Genomic DNA, 19,389 nt, shown 5'->3' on the forward strand with positions numbered 1-19,389 from the left:
TACGCAGATAATAGATATAGAAAGTTAAATTGGATAAAACAAATTGACCGATAAACCAATTTCTGAAGAAGAAAAACCAATTTGTCCCGTTGTCCTGTAAGTAATAAAAAAAACCTGTATTACCTTCTTTCCTATCGTATTCTGTATAGGGCAAAGGAATAGGCGTATAGGGCAAAGGAATAGGTGTATCAGCGGCCGAGATATAGTCTTTCTAAATTAGCCCAGTGCCACCATTTTGAACTGATAGCCATTTTGAATGGAAAGAACTCGATAAACTACGACAAACATAATTATTTTGATCACCCCAAGTTGTCGGAATATAAAATCGTCTTTAGTTGGTCTGTCCCATCTGGCTCACGAGTGCGACCATTTTGAATTGGCCGACATCTTAATTAGATAGAGCTCGATTGACTGCTATACCGAGTAGCCTGTTTCTGAAATATCGGTGCTGAAAGTGGATAGCAGAAACTCTATTTCCCCAAATTGTCTCACGGATTCTTACAACTGCGATCGGATTGCCAGCCTCTCTCAAATTCTTCTAAACTAACAAGCGATAGGGAATACTATCAGGTACTTCCAAAGTACGAAGTATGAAAATTTTCCGTTTTACCCGTTTTATAAATTTGTATTACAATCGCTAGATAGCGCTGACCTGACGTAAAAATATCGCCCCATCCTAAAGTGTACAGCGAAATTCGAAACAGTCATCCATCTTTAGAAATGTGATATTGGTTTCAGTTAATTTTTTAACAGCATCTTTCTAAAAACCTACTTTACGCGTTTACAAAGTTATTGAATATATCCACGCACATTTGTATTACAAATATCGAATATTTAAAAGGTCGCATGAAACTTTTTAGTAAGCCTTTAAAAACTTAATGCTATTTTTCACATGATGTTGAATATACTTACCTGGCGTCGCTGCGGCCTTGATCTGGAAGGGGGCGGGCTTGGACGAGATTGCACCATTGCACTCTGGTGTAGTTGACTCCAACCACTTTTGCAAATTGCAATAGATGGGGCGTATAATTTCTGGTAGAGGGGTCCTGCGTACGCGCTCGACCCCTTCCTTAATCTATACGAAAGATAAACATTTACTATGTAGCTTTTAGATATTAAATTATTGGTCTAAAAGACTAATCTTGGGTCTAATAGAAGTAATGAACCCGTCGTAGAATTGGATCACGTATTCGTATGAAAATGTAAGGAAGATTTTCACAAAGCGATGTACGTTTAATGAATACATGCACATTAGTACGTGTGCACATTTGAATTACAACGCTGGCTTGGACGTGCTAGCTACAGTTTATTTGGTCGATTCCGCTTAGGCATAAAGCGGCACCAGGGGAATGGGCTGCTTTTAGAAATTGCGTAAGAGTTTATTTTCAGTAGATCAAAACCATAGCGACGATGAGCGTCCACGGGAAAACATGTGTTAGGCCTATCCAAGGACAGTAGATACAGGGACCAGAAAGCAGGAAAAAATATTTCGATTTTAATCGTCTTCATATTCACGGGGAGTTAGATGTAAACAAACCGCAGCCATGGATAGTGCTATTGTAGTTAGTTTTTACCATTTTGATGTTAAATTAAAAATAAAACTACCAGCGTAAATAAAAAAATGCCCATTCGTTTTGAACGCTTAAGCCTCGCCAAGAACCGCTAAAATTAGGTGACTGCCATTTTTTTTTTGTTTACAACTAACTCTCCTCGCGTTTAGGTCGTTTTATGTGATATATTCCAACAGAGGCCGCCAATACACTTTCTCGTCCCTGTATTTACTGTCCTTAGCCTATCGGAATATTTTAAATCTATGCTCGCCGGCGTCAGGTTTTTGACTAAAGTGAAACTTCGTACTGCTCTTGGAATTCATTGCCTCGCGTGTAGTCTATAGGTGGTATTAACGAGAAGATGGCGGCCATTGCTCTAAGGTAGATAGTTATGGATGACACTAGCCTTCAACTACAGTAATGATGATGTCACGAAAATACACCCTATAGTGTTTACCCACTTCCAGTCAAGTAATCGCATCTTTTCGAAAACGTTAATGGGAAAGATCCTGGTTTTCGAACCTCTACTCGAAATCAATGTTACCCGAGCCAACTAAAGCGGTCGGTATTTAACAATAATAATTATCAGAGTAATTTCATTACCTGATCAATAGATGTCCTTAGTTCTCGTCCGTTTTTAAAGGCAATTCTCAAAAGCCTCCCCTGATATAAAAAATTTCTCGCCCTTAAGCTCGGTGGAAAAAATCTTTGACTTAATTTACATTGAAAAATTAGTTGTTTTCCCTCCAATCGTTAGTCCTAAGTTGTAAAATATTATTAAACAGAGTTGCCATGATCTTTTTAATGTAGAAGCAGATGTTACTACGAATGAAGGTGAATTCAATTTTTAAGTGGAAAAATCACGCTCTTCGTATTAGTATCAGCAGGATTACCTAGCTCTACTTGGAATGCTTATCTTGCCGTATCGCGTATGGTAAGATCACTCTGACGGCTTTGGCCCCGCCTACGAGAGAAAAAATCCCCTCTGCGCGCGCTTCCCTCTCACGTGTTGTTTGTTAAGTTAACATAGTGACGTCAAAAAACTCTCAGCCACATCGAGACGAAAATCTGCCGCAATAAGCATTCCAATTAGAGGTATGGATTCCTGCTATCCGACAATAAATTTCACCTAACTCTAATCTATTAATATTTAACAGAGTTCACTTTATTTAGCGAAATATATTTCCGGCGGAGGCCGAAAAATCTCCGCCTTTGGTAGTGGTCGAAGCTAACAGTGACTTAGAGTAAACGGTACGAGGTCTCTATTATCTTTGGTGAAAACCAGCTTGTAAGGATAAAAGATATTTTTGCTCTCTTAACAAAAGATATAGCTTACTTGATTTGAGTATGGATTGTAATTAGTATTTTGGATGTCCCGGCAATGTTCCCGCTTTCGTATGCAATAGGGAAGCATTGTAAGGGAGATGGGTTCTACCATATGTAACATAATTACTCAAAAGTGTGCCAGGAAGAACTTTTTGCAAGGATATGACGTAATTGACGTCATTTCCCAGTTGATAACGTTTTTATCGTCATCAAAACTAGTTCTGGTGGGGAGGGAAGGAAGTTCAAACCAGTTTTACGCTATGAAACAAGGTCTCATTAAATTTTTAATACAGATATGTTAAACAGAGGCACACTTATGAGTAATTATGTTACATGTGGTTGTACTGATACATTCATTGCATTTACTTTAATTTTAGGTTTTAAAGGGTCGAGCGCGAACGCAAGACCCTGCAATAAAAAATTTCGGGGCTTCTGATTGGTCAAATCTCGTCAAATCAAAGTTTTTTGAGCGAATAATATGGCGAGCAACAACTTTCTAATTGGAATTAAATCCTTTAATACAACGTTTCTCGAGATAGTTTTTAAATGACTTTGAAGGTATGGTTCAAGGTCATTCAATTGTACACTAGTAAATGTCACCCTGCACAAAGAATAATCCATAGAAATTTGAAAACAAAAACTTTTTCAGTTATTTATAATTTTTTTTAGTGGACACCCTGTATAGCGCAGGGCATTGTTTGTTTGTGGGTTTCTGTTCCTGGGGCTGAACGGATCTTAATTATCTCAGGCTTAAGTTTCAAATTCCCATCCATGGACTACTTATTACTCGACCATGGCTGCGTCAGAAAGAACTACATATATGACTTCCTACTTCGGTTTTTGGTTCGCGGCTACAGACCCAGCTTCATGAGTTATGAATGCTTTTCGTTGGCTACTACACTTCACAATTACTCCATCACAGACAATTTAGTATGTTCTTAGTAGTCAGTGTGTATCATTTTAACATTTAAAGAAAGGGGTCAAGCGCGTACGCAGGACCCCACTACCAGAAATTATACGCCCCATCTATTGCAATTAGCACAAGTGGTTAGAGTCAATCACACCAGAGTGCAATGGTGCAACCTCATCCAAGCCCGCCTCCTTTCAGATCAAGGCTGCAGCGACGCCAGGTAAGTATAATCAGTGTTACATAAGGGATATTATTAATTGTTTGTAAGAAAACTAAAAGAGCGATAAGTGACCATTTAATTATTCGAAAATTGTGATATAAATGAGCTGTAATATATAAAATAACTTTGCAAACACGTGACATATGTATTCAGCAAGATAAGGTTCAAGAATTAAACTGATATCAAAATCACGTTTCCAAGATGGTTTTTTGGATCGAATTTCACTGTTAGCTTTAGGGAGTGGCGATATTTTTACGCTAGGTCAGCGCTATCTAGCGGATGCAATACAAATTTTTAAAACGGGGAAAATTTTTTCTCAATTATTAACTCTCCGCTCCGTAATGTTATTTCTGATAGAGGGTTAGTCGGTATAGCAGTCTACCTAGTTTTATCTATTCAAGATGGCGGTCAGTTCAAAATGGCCGCACTCGACTAATTTTAAAATGTTATATCTTGACTGCTGATACGCCCATTCCGTTGCCCTATACATCATTCGATAATAATGAAGTTGGCCTTAATGCATTTTTACACACAAATTTTAATAACTTGCTCAATCTAGTGGGAAAACATCGTTTTGCTTAATTCGAAATCGGTTATTTGGTCATTTCTCTTAGAAGTTTCTTTTTAAAACAAGGAATACTTTTGCATATGGTTCAGTACCAGTGTGTCAGAATTTATTGCCCGGTGTACCTAGAAGCAGAGACCATACCACCGGTGGTCTATCATCATAGTGCCCTACGCCAGCCCGGACATGTGACAAATCCACCTTGGCTAGTAGTACCCTACTACTGATGGTTGCACCTTTGACGCAAGCCACTCAATCCAGCAGAAGGTGCAGCACTGGGGGGACCATTTCCCACTTCGCACACAGCAGTGGGATTAAGAGTGGATGCTGTAGCAACTCCAGCCGACACCCTACTTACGTAGGTAAAGAGTCAAACCCTTTGGAGAGAGCTCCTAAAGGGGAACGACGAGCACACAGAAGTCCAAGTAACCTGGCACAGCTGGCACCGGAGATCCCGGTGTGACTCCAAAAGGCCGGGAAACAGGACCGCCGTGCCCTCCTACGGAGGACCGCTGCCCCACAGCAGGCTACCCAATCCGCCGAGGCGGCCAGTTTACATGGATCCTCACCGTTAGCCTGAGCCGAAACTCAGTTCTCAGCCCCTACCTGACTGAAGTCGGAGGTGGAGATAGGACCATTTGACCAGAGCTAACATCTCCCAGTGCACCACCGCCCTTATGGGTTACAAGAGCCGGATCCCGACTCCCCGGTAAAGCCACCAGTTATTGCACATTCTGACCCGTTAAAGGCCTGGTTCCATACCAGTGTGATGGGGTGAGATATGTGTAAAGGCCACGCCAACCGAAGGATACTGGAGGATAGGGACGGGACACCCGTGGTGGAAGTCGCATGCAGACTTGGCCCTCTAACATCAATGACAAACAAACCAAAATAATAATAAATAATTGAATTGAATTGAATTGAAGTAGGACAACCAACCGTTGGGAATTTGATAGTCGTCCTCATATGACCGTCCACATTTTCAGCCCCCCAGACGCGTGGGATAACAGGACCATTTCTGGCTAAGCCAAAACGGTTTTTTCTTTTCTCCGCTAGATGGGGCAATTCATAAAAAGTAATCCCCAAACATATTTTACAGACCACCTATCGATTGGTGTTAAGAATAACGCAATAGGTTTAACCACGACGGAGATATTGCCCTTTTAAATTTGCCAAGTACCGCTATCTTGAATTGATGGAACTTGATAGACTGCGACGGTATCTCCTTTATTACCTATTTTACGCGTTTCCAAAGTGATTTAATATATTACGGCGCATTTGTATGACAAATATCGAATGTTTAAAAGGTCGCATATCGCTTAATAATTTTCCTTCCAAATTGGAACACTTTCCCTTAACGACCTTCTTAAATTAGAGGTGCCTGCCTAGTTTCAATAGCCACTCGATAAACCGCGGTACCAGCAGTGGCGTAAATAGGGCCCTGGCTTCAAGAGGCCCCTTAATTTTAAACTCTTAAGCATTTGTTTACGTCGAAGAACGAATAATAGAGAGGTTCTCCACTCGCCACTTATAAACGCCACTGATTATAGGAGGCCCCCAAAAGAGTTTCGTGGAGACCTTAGCTACGCCACTCTACCGGTATTTTCGAACATCCCATGTTATCCGCTATTAAAAACCACAATTTTTAGGAATACATTTGGTTGAATTCATTACTATTACCAATAATATATACATTTCTTCTAAAGCAAGTGTCGGCTCGACCTGTAGTACCTCTTTTTCATCAAATTTATCTAGCACCGAAATCAAAATAAAATACTTAAGCTATCAAAGTAAAACGTCCGAAAAGAGCTATAGTCAAGCTTGAATGGTTTTACGTAAAATGTCACAGGTGGCCGCAATGACGTCTTAGAATCCGGCGTGTACCGCACTGAGGACGCCTGCTAGATTGGCCGGCAGAGCCCTAGATGTAAGCGCCCGAAGAAGAAAAGCCCAAGCCATCCGTCGCGATGGGCAAACGAATAGGGCGTGGGAAGCGTCATCCGCTGTGGCTCCACACCGAGCGCAGGAAGCCGTGGGACTTAGATTAAGTGATGGAGAGCCGTCCTAGTGGGAAGTCTGCCACAGCCGAGGCGCGCGAGTAGCGTGGCATCCCACCGCGTTAAAGCTATCCGCATAATGGCTTGAGATCCAGGAAAAGGCTTCGCGTTCAGAAAAGGCCATTGTGTCCAAATGACTGATCACTCTTGAGTCCATTCCGATGAGATTGTCCTTCGGCAGGCGCCCTTTAGCTCCACGAGGATGGAAGGAAGGAGGAAGTCCACCTTTGGTGGGCGTATAAGCTTAGTAAGCCCCGCCAGATGGTTCGCCATTTCATTGCCCGGAACTCCAACATGAGAGTTATGGGTCACTTGTATCCATCACAAAGGTCGTGAATGGTGGTGACCACTGGGTCAAAGCGCTTTTTGAATCCGATAAACTTACCAAAGCGCCTTGGAGGTTGACCGACAAAGCCATTTGAATAGCGAAGAGTTCGATAATATTTATGGGATGACACGTCGGGCTAAAGCGTTCTTTTCGTGAAGTTCTAGAGTCGCGAGGAAATGTTGTCGCAGCATATCCGAACTGTTTTCTTTATATTGCACTCAGGTGTTCTACGACACTTCCTTCCCGGGCTCCAAAGTATTCGGTAGCAATATAGTAAGCTCTTGTTTATAATTCCTTATACTTGAATAAATGGGTCTTTCCTGATTATCTATATTAATATTTTATCTAACAACAACATCGCTAACATGTAGCGTTCGCTTGCGAAATGTGTCGTTGTACGGTTATGTTTTCGATCTGTGGTAAGTCTGTTCGAAATGACCTCCATTTATTTTCGAGTGATTGGGGAAGAGGTTCATCCCAATTTAATTTGGTCTGCCATATTTCCTGTAGAAGAAGTTTGGATCGAATTGTAACTGGGGTGAGTAGTCCCAGGGGATCAAATACTCTTGCCGTATCCGATAGAATTGTTCGCTTGGTGATTGAACTTCTTGATTGAGGAGAAGTAAACACGAACGAAAAGTGGTCAGTAGAAGGAGTCCAAAAGAGACCAAGGGTCTTCACTGATTCGTCATTCTCGATTGATAGTGGTTTTTGAAGCTCTTTTATGTTTGCGGGGAATGGATGCAATAATGCCGCTTCATTGGATGCCCATTTACGGATCTCAAAACCACCTTGAGACGTAGCTTGAATGATTTCAGCTTGAAGTTTCAAGGCCTTGCATTGTTTCTTCACCGGACATCAAATCATCCATGTAGAAGTCATTTTCCAAAGCTGAAGACGACAATGGCAGTTCTTCCTTAACGTACTGACTGAGTTGCTTCAAGACTTTCATTGCCAAGTATGGCGCTGATGTGTTTCCATATGTGACTGTTAGCAACCGATAATCTTGCAACAGTTCGTTGGGGTTAGTTCGCCATACAATTCTTAGGAAATCCCTGCCGTCCGGGTGTTCCCAAATTTGGCGAAACATCTTGGTAAGATCCGCTTTCATGACAATACGATGTGGACGAAATCGCATAAGCAGATTGACCAGATCATCTTGAAGATTCGGTCCGACAAGAAGCGTGTCGTTTAATGAAACGCCCGATGTGGATTTGGCTGATGCGTCGAATACGACTCGGACTTTTGTGGTGGTACTATCTTCTTTGAATACCGCGTGATGTGGTAAGTAGTACGGTTGATTTGTGTTTCTGTTTTTGACATCATCTGGAATGAGTTCCATGTGTCTAAGAGCCAGGTATTATCCCATGAACTTGCGGTACTCATCATAGAGGCCTGTGTTGGGTTGTAAACGTCGTTCTGTTTGTAAGAACCGACGAACGGCCATGTGCCTGGATTCCCCAAGAATTGGCGGGTTCTTCTTTATTGGCAATCGTACGGTGAATCTTCCTGTCGAGTCACGCGAATGCGATTCTTTGAAATGTGGTTCGCATTGGGTTTCAGTTGGTGTTAACATTCTTCGAGGGTGGATGTCTTCCAGCTCCCAAAGATTCTTCAATTTGCAATGGTGGACCTTTATCGTCGGACTTCTTCCTTTTATGAGTATATAGTGGACCGGAAATTGCCCATCCGAAACGAGTGTTAAAGGCACCGGGAAGATCTTCTTTGCCCTTGCAAATGCCATCTTGCAAGAGACTTAGGTACACGTCCGCACCTAGTAGAATATCCATGTGTCCGGGAATATGAAACGTCGGGTCTGCGAGATTCAAGCCCTTTAAATGCTCGCAGCTTCTCGCAATCCTGAGTCCAGCAATGCTCGGGCTGGAAATAATTGATCGCCGAAACCCTTGACTTGGACCATTGCCGTTGCCAAAATCACTTGAGATGTTCCGTTTAGGTCTCGAGAAGGGCATGAAACGATGCCAGAGATAGCCTTCGTTTTTGGTGGTTCCTTCTCTTGTACGTCTGGATGTAAAAGCGTATTATGTCTGAATTTACACTTTCTACAATGGCCAGATTTGCATTCGTTGCTTTGATGGTCAGTTCGTAAGCAGTTGAAACACATGGAATTATTCTTGACCATGTTCCAGCGCTCGGCTGAAGGTGGGATCAGAAATTTTTTACATCGGTACGTTGAATGGTTTTAATTCCAAAATTGCAAGACTCGCTCAGAATACCATAGTGAGCTTTTGTACTCGGCCTCTTATGTATTGGAGCCTTGGATTTGGTGAATGAGATATCGTAGGTGCTGGCGGAGCTGATGCCAACGTTTCTGGCCCGTTGATCCAGAAATGTTACGAGTTCGTCGAAATTTGGCATTCCGTTCCCCCTCAGGGATATTTCCGTATGTCGGTGAGATTCTGAATAGAGTTTTTCTTTTATAAAAGTGTAGTAGGATGGCATCCCAATGTTGAACTGGTTCTTGTAAAACCTTGAGTGCTCTTATGCATTGGGCTGTGGTGTCGATGAGTGTTCTCAAGGCTGACGATGATTCTTGTGAAACGTTAGGTTGATTGAAAAGACGTCTTACGTGTGCGTCAATGATTTCTCGTTTGTTGTTAAAACGCTTGTCCAAGATATCCCAAGCTTCCAAGTAATTAGCATCAGTTACCGGGATAGATTGAATGATGAGTGCTGCTTCGTTTCGTAATGATGACTTGCCATTAGCGATTCGTTGTTGTGTACGGTTGCCTTATAAAGATTGTGGAACGGTTACCAATCGATGAAACCTCCGCTGAAGGTAGGAAGCTCCAACTTCGGTAATCGAACTTCGCTAACTGGCCGGCTGGCCTAACTGGTGCATTGGCTGCTCTTGTGTTGGCCTCAGTGACCAACAAGACATTTAATTGCTCAACCGGAGCGACAATGGCGTTGTACTCGGTTTCGTGAGGATCGAAGTCACCTGCTGGATCAATGGTTTTAGCTATGCCCTCGTGAGCTTCGTCCAAATATCTCGAAAACTTCTAAACTCTATCCACGTACAACTTCAATGCGACATCAGATAAATGATCCGCTGTTTGACCTACTGCATTCTCAATTCTTTTGACTTGTCCCTTGACAGCTTGTCTTTTTCTCACATGAACATACATAATGTTGAAACTCCGAAAATCTCGTTATTTACGTTGTTGGTTTTACTCGTTTTAGAGTGCTTGAAAGGCGAATTCTCATCCGTACTTCACTATAGCCCACGGAAATGTTTTGCCGATTCGACGATTAGTTCGATGGTGTAAACTACCTAGCAGTTATATGGCTCGACGGACCAAGAAATGTCGTGAATAGCGAAATAATAGACTCGTACCTTGCCAATAAAACAGTAAACCTTTAATTATAACGGAATTTTATGGAGAGTCAAAAATTTACACTTCTTATTTGAAAGAAAAACATTTTGTATATTTTACAAACTAAAAAAAACGTTAGCCGAAAATACACGTAATTTTATCCTCGCATTTTTAAAACGTGGATAAAAATACGAAAACTTTAGGTACATGAGTTTGGAGATTTTAAAGTTGTATATACAATACTAAACAGTAGATATGAATGAACACTGGTATGAACGGTAGATATGAATGAACACTGGTAAATATGAACGGTAGATATGAATGAACACTGCTAAATATGAACGGTAGATATGAATGAACACTGCTAAATATGAACGGTAGATATGAATGAACACTACTAAATATGAACGGTAGATATGAATGAACACTGGTATGAACGGTAGATATGAATGAACACTGGTATGAACGGTAGATATGAATGAACACTGGTATGAACGGTAGATATGAATGAACACTGGTATGAACGGTAGATATGAATGAACACTGGTATGAACGGTAGATATGAATGAACACTGGTATGAACGGTAGATATGAATGAACACTGGTATGAACGGTAGATAAGAATGAACACTGGTATGAACGGTAGATATGAATGAACACTGGTATGAACGGTAGATATGAATGAACACTGGTATGAACGGTAGATATGAATGAACACAGGTAAATATGAACGGTAGATATGAATGAACACTGGTAAATATGAACTGTAGATATGAATGAACACTGCTAAATATGAAGGTAAATATGAATGAACACTGGTAAATATGAAATGTAAATATGAATGAACACTGCTAAATATGAACGGTAGATATGAATGAACACTGGTAAATATGAACTGTAGATATGAATGAACACTGGTATGAACGGTAGATATTAATGAACACTGGTATGAACGGTAGATATGAATGAACACTGATATGAACGGTAGATATGAATGAACACTGGTATGAACGGTAGATATGAATGAACACTGGTATGAACGGTAGATATGAATGAACACAGGTAAATATGAACGGTAGATATGAATGAACACTGCTAAATATGAACGGTAGATATGAATGAACACTGGTAAATATTAACGGTAGATATAAGTGAACACTGGTAAATATGAACGGTAGATATGAATGAAAAACGGTAAATATGAACGGTAGATATGAATGAACACTGCTAAATATGAACGGTAGATATGAATGAACACTGGTAAATATGAACTGTAGATATGAATGAACACTGCTAAATATGAACGGTAGATGTGAATGAACACTGGTAAATATGAACGGTAGATATGAATGAACACTGCTAAATATGAACGGTAGATATGAATGAACACTGGTATGAACGGTAGATATGAATGAACACAGGTAAATATGAACGGTAGATATGAATGAACACTGGTAAATATGAACGTAGTATGAATGAACACTGGTAAATATGAACGGTAGATATGAATGAACACTGGTATGAACGGTAGATATGAATGAACACAGGTAAATATGAACGGTAGATATGAATGAACACTGGTAAATATGAACGTAGTATGAATGAACACTGGTAAATATGAACGGTAGATATGAATTAAAACTGGTAAATATGAGCGGTAGATACGAATGAACACTGGTAAATATGAACGGTAGATAAGAATGGACACTGGTATGATCGGTAGATATGAATGAACACTGGTATGAACGGTAGATATGAATGAACACTGGTAAATATGAGCGGTTGATATGAATGAACACTGGTAAATATGAACGGTAGATATGAATGAACACTGGTATGAACGGTAGATATGAATGAACACTGGTAAATATGAGCGATAGATATAAATTAACACTGGTAAATATGAGCGGTTGATATGATTGAACACTGGTAAATTGAACGGTAGATATGAATGAACACCGGTATGAACGCTAGATATGAATAAACACTGGTAAATATGAGCGATAGATATGAATGAACACTGGTAAAAATGAGCGATAGATCTGAATGAACACTGGTAAATATGAACGTAGTATGAATGAACACTGGTAAATATGAACGGTAGATATGAATTAACACTGGTAAATATGAGCGGTTGATATGAATGAACACTGGTAAATATGAACGGTAGATATGAATGAACACTGGTATGAACGGTAGATATGAATGAACACTGGTAAATATGAGCGATAGATATGAATGAACACTGGTAAAAATGAGCGGTTGATATGAATGAACACTGGTAAATATGAACGGTAGATATGAATGAACACTGGTAAATATGAACGGTAGATATGAATGAACACTGGTATGAACGCTAGAAATGAATGAACACTGGTAAATATGAACGGTAATATGAAGGAACACTGGTAAATATGAGCGGTTGACATGAATGAACACTGGTAAATATTAACGGTAGATATAAATGAACACTGGTAAATATGAGCGGTTGACAAGAATGAACACTGGTAAATATGAACGGTAGATATGAATGAACACTGCTAAATATGAACATTAAATATGAATTAACACTGGTATGAACGCTAGACATGATTGAACACTGGTAAATATGAACGGTAGATATGAATGAACAATGGTAAATATGAGAGATATATATGAATGAACACTGGTAAATATGAACGGTAGATATGAATGAACACTGGTAAATATGAGTGGTTGATATGAATGAACACTGGTAAATATAAGGGGTTGATATAAATGAACACTGGTAAATATGAACGGTTGATTTGAATGAACACTGGTAAATATGAACGGTATATGAATGAACACTGGTAAATATGAACGTTAGATATGAATGAACACTGGTATGAACGCTAGATATGAATAAACACTGGTAAATATGAACAGTAGATATGAATGCACACTGGTATGAACGCTAGAAATGAATGAACACTGGTAAATATGAACGGTAATATGAAGGAACACTGGTAAATATGAGCCGTTGACATGAATGAACACTGGTAAATATTAACGGTAGATATAAATGAACACTGGTAAATATGAGCGGTTGACATGAATGAACACTGGTAAATATGAACGGTAGATATGAATGAACACTGCTAAATATGAATAATAGACGCGTACCTTGCCAATAAAACAGTAAACCTTTAATTATAACGGAATTTTATGGAGAGTCAAAAATTTACACTTCTTATTTGAAAGAAAAACATTTTGTATATTTTACAAACTAAAAAAAACGTTAGCCGAAAATACACGTAATTTTATCCTCGCATTTTTAAAACGTGGTTAAAAATACGAAAACTTTAGGTACATGAGTTTGGAGATTTTAAAGTTGTATATACAATACTAAACAGTAGATATGAATGAACACTGGTATGAACGGTAGATATGAATGAACACTAGTAAATATGAACGGTAGATATGAATGAACACTGCTAAATATGAACGGTAGATATGAATGAACACTGCTAAATATGAACGGTAGATACGAATGAACACTGCTAAATATGAACGGTAGATATGAATGAACACTGGTATGAACGGTAGATATGAATGAACACTGGTTTGAACGGTAGATATGAATGAACACTGGTATGAACGGTAGATATGAATGAACACTGGTATGAACGGTAGATATGAATGAACACTGGTATGAACGGTAGATATGAATGAACACTGGTATGAACGGTAGATATGAATGAACACTGGTATGAACGGTAGATATGAATGAACACTGGTATGAACGGTAGATATGAATGAACACTGGTATGAACGGTAGATATGAATGAACACTGGTATGAACGGTAGATATGAATGAACACAGGTAAATATGAACGGTAGATATGAATGAACACTGGTAAATATGAACTGTAGATATGAATGAACACTGCTAAATATGAAAGGTAAATATGAATGAACACTGGTAAATATGAACTGTAAATATGAATGAACACTGCTAAATATGAACGGTAGATATGAATGAACACTGGTAAATATGAACTGTAGATATGAATGAACACTGGTATGAACGGTAGATATTAATTAACACTGGTATGAACGGTAGATATGAATGAACACTGGTATGAACGGTAGATATGAATGAACACTGGTATGAACGGTAGATATGAATGAACACTGGTATGAACGGTAGATATGAATGAACACAGGTAAATATGAACGGTAGATATGAATGAACACTGCTAAATATGAACGGTAGATATGAATGAACACTGGTAAATATTAACGGTAGATATAAGTGAACACTGGTAAATATGAACGGTAGATATGAATGAAAAACGGTAAATATGAACGGTAGATATGAATGAACACTGCTAAATATGAACGGTAGATATGAATGAACACTGGTAAATATCATCTGTAGATATGAATGAACACTGCTAAATATGAACGGTAGATTTGAATGAACACTGGTAAATATGAACGGTAGATATGAATGAACACTGCTAAATATGAACGGTAGATATGAATGAACACTGGTATGAACGGTAGATATGAATGAACACAGGTAAATATGAACGGTAGATATGAATGAACACTGGTAAATATGAACGTAGTATGAATGAACACTGGTAAATATGAACGGTAGATATGAATTAACACTGGTAAATATGAGCGGTAGATACGAATGAACACTGGTAAATATGAACGGTAGATATGAATGGACACTGGTATGATCGGTAGATATGAATGAACACTGGTATGAACAGTAGATATGAATGAACACAGGTAAATATGAACGGTAGATATGAATGAACACTGCTAAATATGAACGGTAGATATGAATGAACACGGGTAAATATGAGCGGTTGTTATGAATGAACACTGGTAAATATGAACGGTAGATATGAATGAACACTGGTATGAACGGTAGATATGAATGAACACTGGTAAATATGAGCGATAGATATGAATTAACACTGGTAAATATGAGCGGTTGATATGATTGAACACTTGTATATATGAACGGTAGATATGAATGAACACCGGTATGAACGCTATATATGAATAAACACTGGTAAATATGAGCGATAGATATGAATGAACACTGGTAAAAATGAGCGATAGATATGAATGAACACTGGTAAATATGAACGTAGTATGAATGAACACTGGTAAATATGAACGGTAGATATGAATTAACACTGGTAAATATGAGCGGTTGATATGAATGAACACTGGTATGAACGGTAGATATGAATGAACACTGGTAAATATGAGCGATAGATATGAATGAACACTGGTAAAAATGAGCGGTTGATATGAATGAACACTGGTAAATATGAGGGGTTGATATGAATGAACACTGGTAAATATGAACGGTAGATATGAATGAACACTGGTAAATATTAACGGTAGATATAAGTGAACACTGGTAAATATGAACGGTAGATATGAATGAACACTGGTAAATATGAACAGTAGATATGAATGAACACTGGTATGAACGCTAGAAATGAATGAACACTGGTAAATATGAACGGTAATATGAAGGAACACTGGTAAATATGAGCGGTTGACATGAATGAACACTGGTAAATATTAACGGTAGATATAAATGAACACTGGTAAATATGAGCGGTTGACATGAATGAACACTGGTAAATATGAACGGTAGATATGAATGAACACTGCTAAATATGAACATTAAATATGAATTAACACTGGTATGAACGCTAGACATGATTGAACCCTGGTAAATATGAACGGTAGATATGAATGAACAATGGTAAATATGAGAGATATATATGAATGAACACTGGTAAATATGAGTGGTTGATATGAATGAACACTGGTAAATATAAGGGGTTGATATGAATGAACACTGGTAAATATGAGCGGTTGATTTGAATGAACACTGGTAAATATGAACGGTATATGAATGAACACTGGTAAATATGAACGGTAGATATGAATGAACACTGGTATGAACGCTAGATATGAATGAACACTGGTAAATATGAACAGTATATATGAATGCACACTGGTATGAACGCTAGAAATGAATGAACACTGGTAAATATGAACGGTAATATGAAGGAACACTGGTAAATATGAGCGGTTGACATGAATGAACACTGGTAAATATTAACGGTAGATATAAATGAACACTGGTAAATATGAGCGGTTGACATGAAGGAACACTGGTAAATATGAACGGTAGATATGAATGAACACTGCTAAATATGAACATTAAATATGAATTAACACTGGTATGAACGCTAGACATGATTGAACACTGGTAAATATGAACGGTAGATATGAATAAACAATGGTAAATATGAGTGGTTGATATGAATGAACACTGGTAAATATGAGTGGTTGATATGAATGAACACTGGTAAATATGAGCGGTTGATATGAATGAACACTGGTAAATATGAACAGTAGATATGAATGAACACTGGTAAATATGAACGGTATATGAATGAACACTGGTAAATATGAACGGTAGATATGAATGAACACTGGTAAATATGAACGGTAGATATGAATGAACACTGGTATGAACGCTAGATATGAATGAACACTGGTAAATATGAACAGTAGATATGAATGAACACTGGTATGAACGCTAGAAATGAATGAACACTGGTAAATATGAACGGTAATATGAAGGAACACTTTTAAATATGAGCGGTTGACATGAATGAACACTGGTAATTATTAACGGTAGATATAAATGAACACTGGTAAATATGAGCGGTTGACATGAATGAACACTGGTAAATATAAACAGTAGATATGAATGAACACTGGTAAATATGAACTTTATATGAATGAACACTGGTAAATATGAACGGTAGATATGAATGAACACTGGTAAATATGAACGGTAGATATGAATGAACACTGCTAAATATGAACATTAAATATGAATTAACACTAGTATGAACGCTAGACATGATTGAACACTGGTAAATATGAACGGTAGATATGAATGAACAATGGTTAATATGAAAGATATATATGAATGAACACTGGTAAATATGAACGGTAGATATGAATGAACACTGGTAAATATGAGTGGTTGATATGAATGAACACTGGTAAATATGAGCGGTTGATATGAATGAACACTGGTAAATATGAAAGATATATATGAATGAACACTGGTAAATATGAACGGTAGATATGAATGAACACTTTTAAATATGAACAGTAGATATGAATGAACACTGGTATGAACGCTAGAAATGAATGAACACTGGTAAATATGAACGGTAATATGAATGAACACTGGTAAATATGAGTGGTTGATATGAATGAACACTGGTAAATATGAGCGGTTGATATGAATGAACACTGGTAAATATGAAAGATATATATGAATGAACACTGGTAAATATGAACGGTAGATATGAATGAACACTGGTAAATATGAACAGTAGATATGAATTAACACTGGTATGAACGCTAGACATGATTGAACACTGGTAAATATGAACGGTAGATATGAATGAACAATGGTAAATATGAAAGATATATATGAATGAACACTGGTAAATATGAACGGTAGATATGAATGAACACTGGTAAATATGAACAGTAGATATGAATGAACACTGGTATGAACGCTAGAAATGAATGAACACTGGTAAATATGAACGGTAATATGATGGAACAATGGTAAATATGAGAGATATATATGAATGAACACTGGTAAATATGAACGGTAGATATGAATGAACACTGGTAAATATGAGTGGTTTATATGAATGAACACTGGTAAATATGAGTGGTTGACATGAATGAACACTGGTAAATATTAACGGTAGATATAAATGAACACTGGTAAATATGAGTGGTTGACATGAATGAACACTGGTAAATATGAACGGTAGATATGAATGAACACTGCTAAATATGAACCTTAAATATGAATTAACACTGGTATGAACGCTAGACATGATTGAACACTGGTAAATATGAACGGTAGATATGAATGAACAATGGTAAATATGAGAGATATATATGAATGAACACTGGTAAATATGAACGGTAGATATGAATGAACACTGGTAAATATGAGTGGTTTATATGAATGAACACTGGTAAATATGAGTGGTTGATATGAATGAACACTGGTAAATATGAGCGGTTGATATGAATGAACACTGGTAAATATAAACAGTAGATATGAAGGAACACTGTTAAATATGAACGGTATATGAATGAACACTGGTAAATATGTAACGGTAGATATGAATGAACACTGCTAAATATGAATATTAAATATGAATTAACACTGGTATGAACGCTAGACATGATTGAACACTGGTAAATATGAACGGTAGATATGAATGAACAATGGTAAATATGAGAGATATATATGAATGAACACTGGTAAATATGAACGGTAGATATGAATGAACACTGGTAAATATGAGTGGTTGATATGAATGAACACTGGTAAATATGAGCGGTTGATATGAATGAACACTGGTAAATATAAACAGTAGATATGAATGAACACTGGTAAATATGAACAGTAGATATGAATGAACACTGGTATGAACGCTAGATATGAATGAACAATGGTAAATATGAAAGATATATATGAATGAACACTGGTAAATATGAACGGTAGATATGAATGAACACTGGTAAATATGAGTGGTTGATATGAATGAACACTGGTAAATATGAACAGTAGATATGAATGAACACTGGTTAATATGAACGGTATATGAATGAACACTGGTAAATATGAACGGTAGATATGAATGAACACTGGTAAATATGAACGGTAGATATGAATGAACACTGGTAAATATGAACAGTAGATATGAATGAACACTGGTATGAACGCTAGATATGAATGAACACTGGTAAATATGAACAGTTGATATGAATGAACACTGGTATGAACGCTAGAAATGAATGAACACTGGTAAATATGAACGGTAATATGAAGGAACACTGGTAAATATGAGCGGCTGACATGAATGAACACTGGTAAATATTAACGGTAGATATAAATGAACACTGGTAAATATGAGCGGTTGACATGAATGAACATTGGTAAATATGAACATTAAATGTGAATTAACACT

The 19,389-nt window shown here is 37.8% G+C and overlaps 1 protein-coding gene and 2 non-coding genes across 3 annotated transcripts; 1 reads left to right on the forward strand and 2 right to left on the reverse strand.

Moving 5' to 3' along the window:
- Positions 1-904: 904 nt before the first annotated feature.
- On the forward strand, positions 905-1,067 carry LOC149922555 (U1 spliceosomal RNA). Its single transcript, XR_016477506.1, has one exon. It is a non-coding gene; the product is annotated as a U1 spliceosomal RNA (small nuclear RNA).
- A 2,784-nt stretch (positions 1,068-3,851) lies between these two features.
- On the reverse strand, positions 3,852-4,014 carry LOC149922556 (U1 spliceosomal RNA). The gene has a single exon (XR_016477515.1). It is a non-coding gene; the product is annotated as a U1 spliceosomal RNA (small nuclear RNA).
- Positions 4,015-7,770: 3,756 nt separating this feature from the next.
- Positions 7,771-8,298, reverse strand: LOC149922557 (uncharacterized). The gene has a single exon (XM_090162306.1). It carries the CDS (start codon positions 8,296-8,298, stop codon positions 7,771-7,773), a length of 528 nt encoding a protein of 175 aa, XP_090018432.1.
- Between the last annotated feature and the right edge of the window lie 11,091 nt (positions 8,299-19,389).

The sequence above is a fragment of the Leiobunum rupestre genome, chromosome 11 (genome assembly GCF_980474605.1).
Source record: "Leiobunum rupestre chromosome 11, qqLeiRupe1.1.hap1, whole genome shotgun sequence".
Lineage (NCBI taxonomy): Eukaryota > Metazoa > Arthropoda > Arachnida > Opiliones > Sclerosomatidae > Leiobunum > Leiobunum rupestre.

Bases quoted from the DNA above. Each gene is read 5' to 3' on its own strand.
- LOC149922557 (XM_090162306.1), bottom strand. From the start codon at position 8,298: ATGGAACTCATTCCAGATGATGTCAAAAACAGAAACACAAATCAACCG.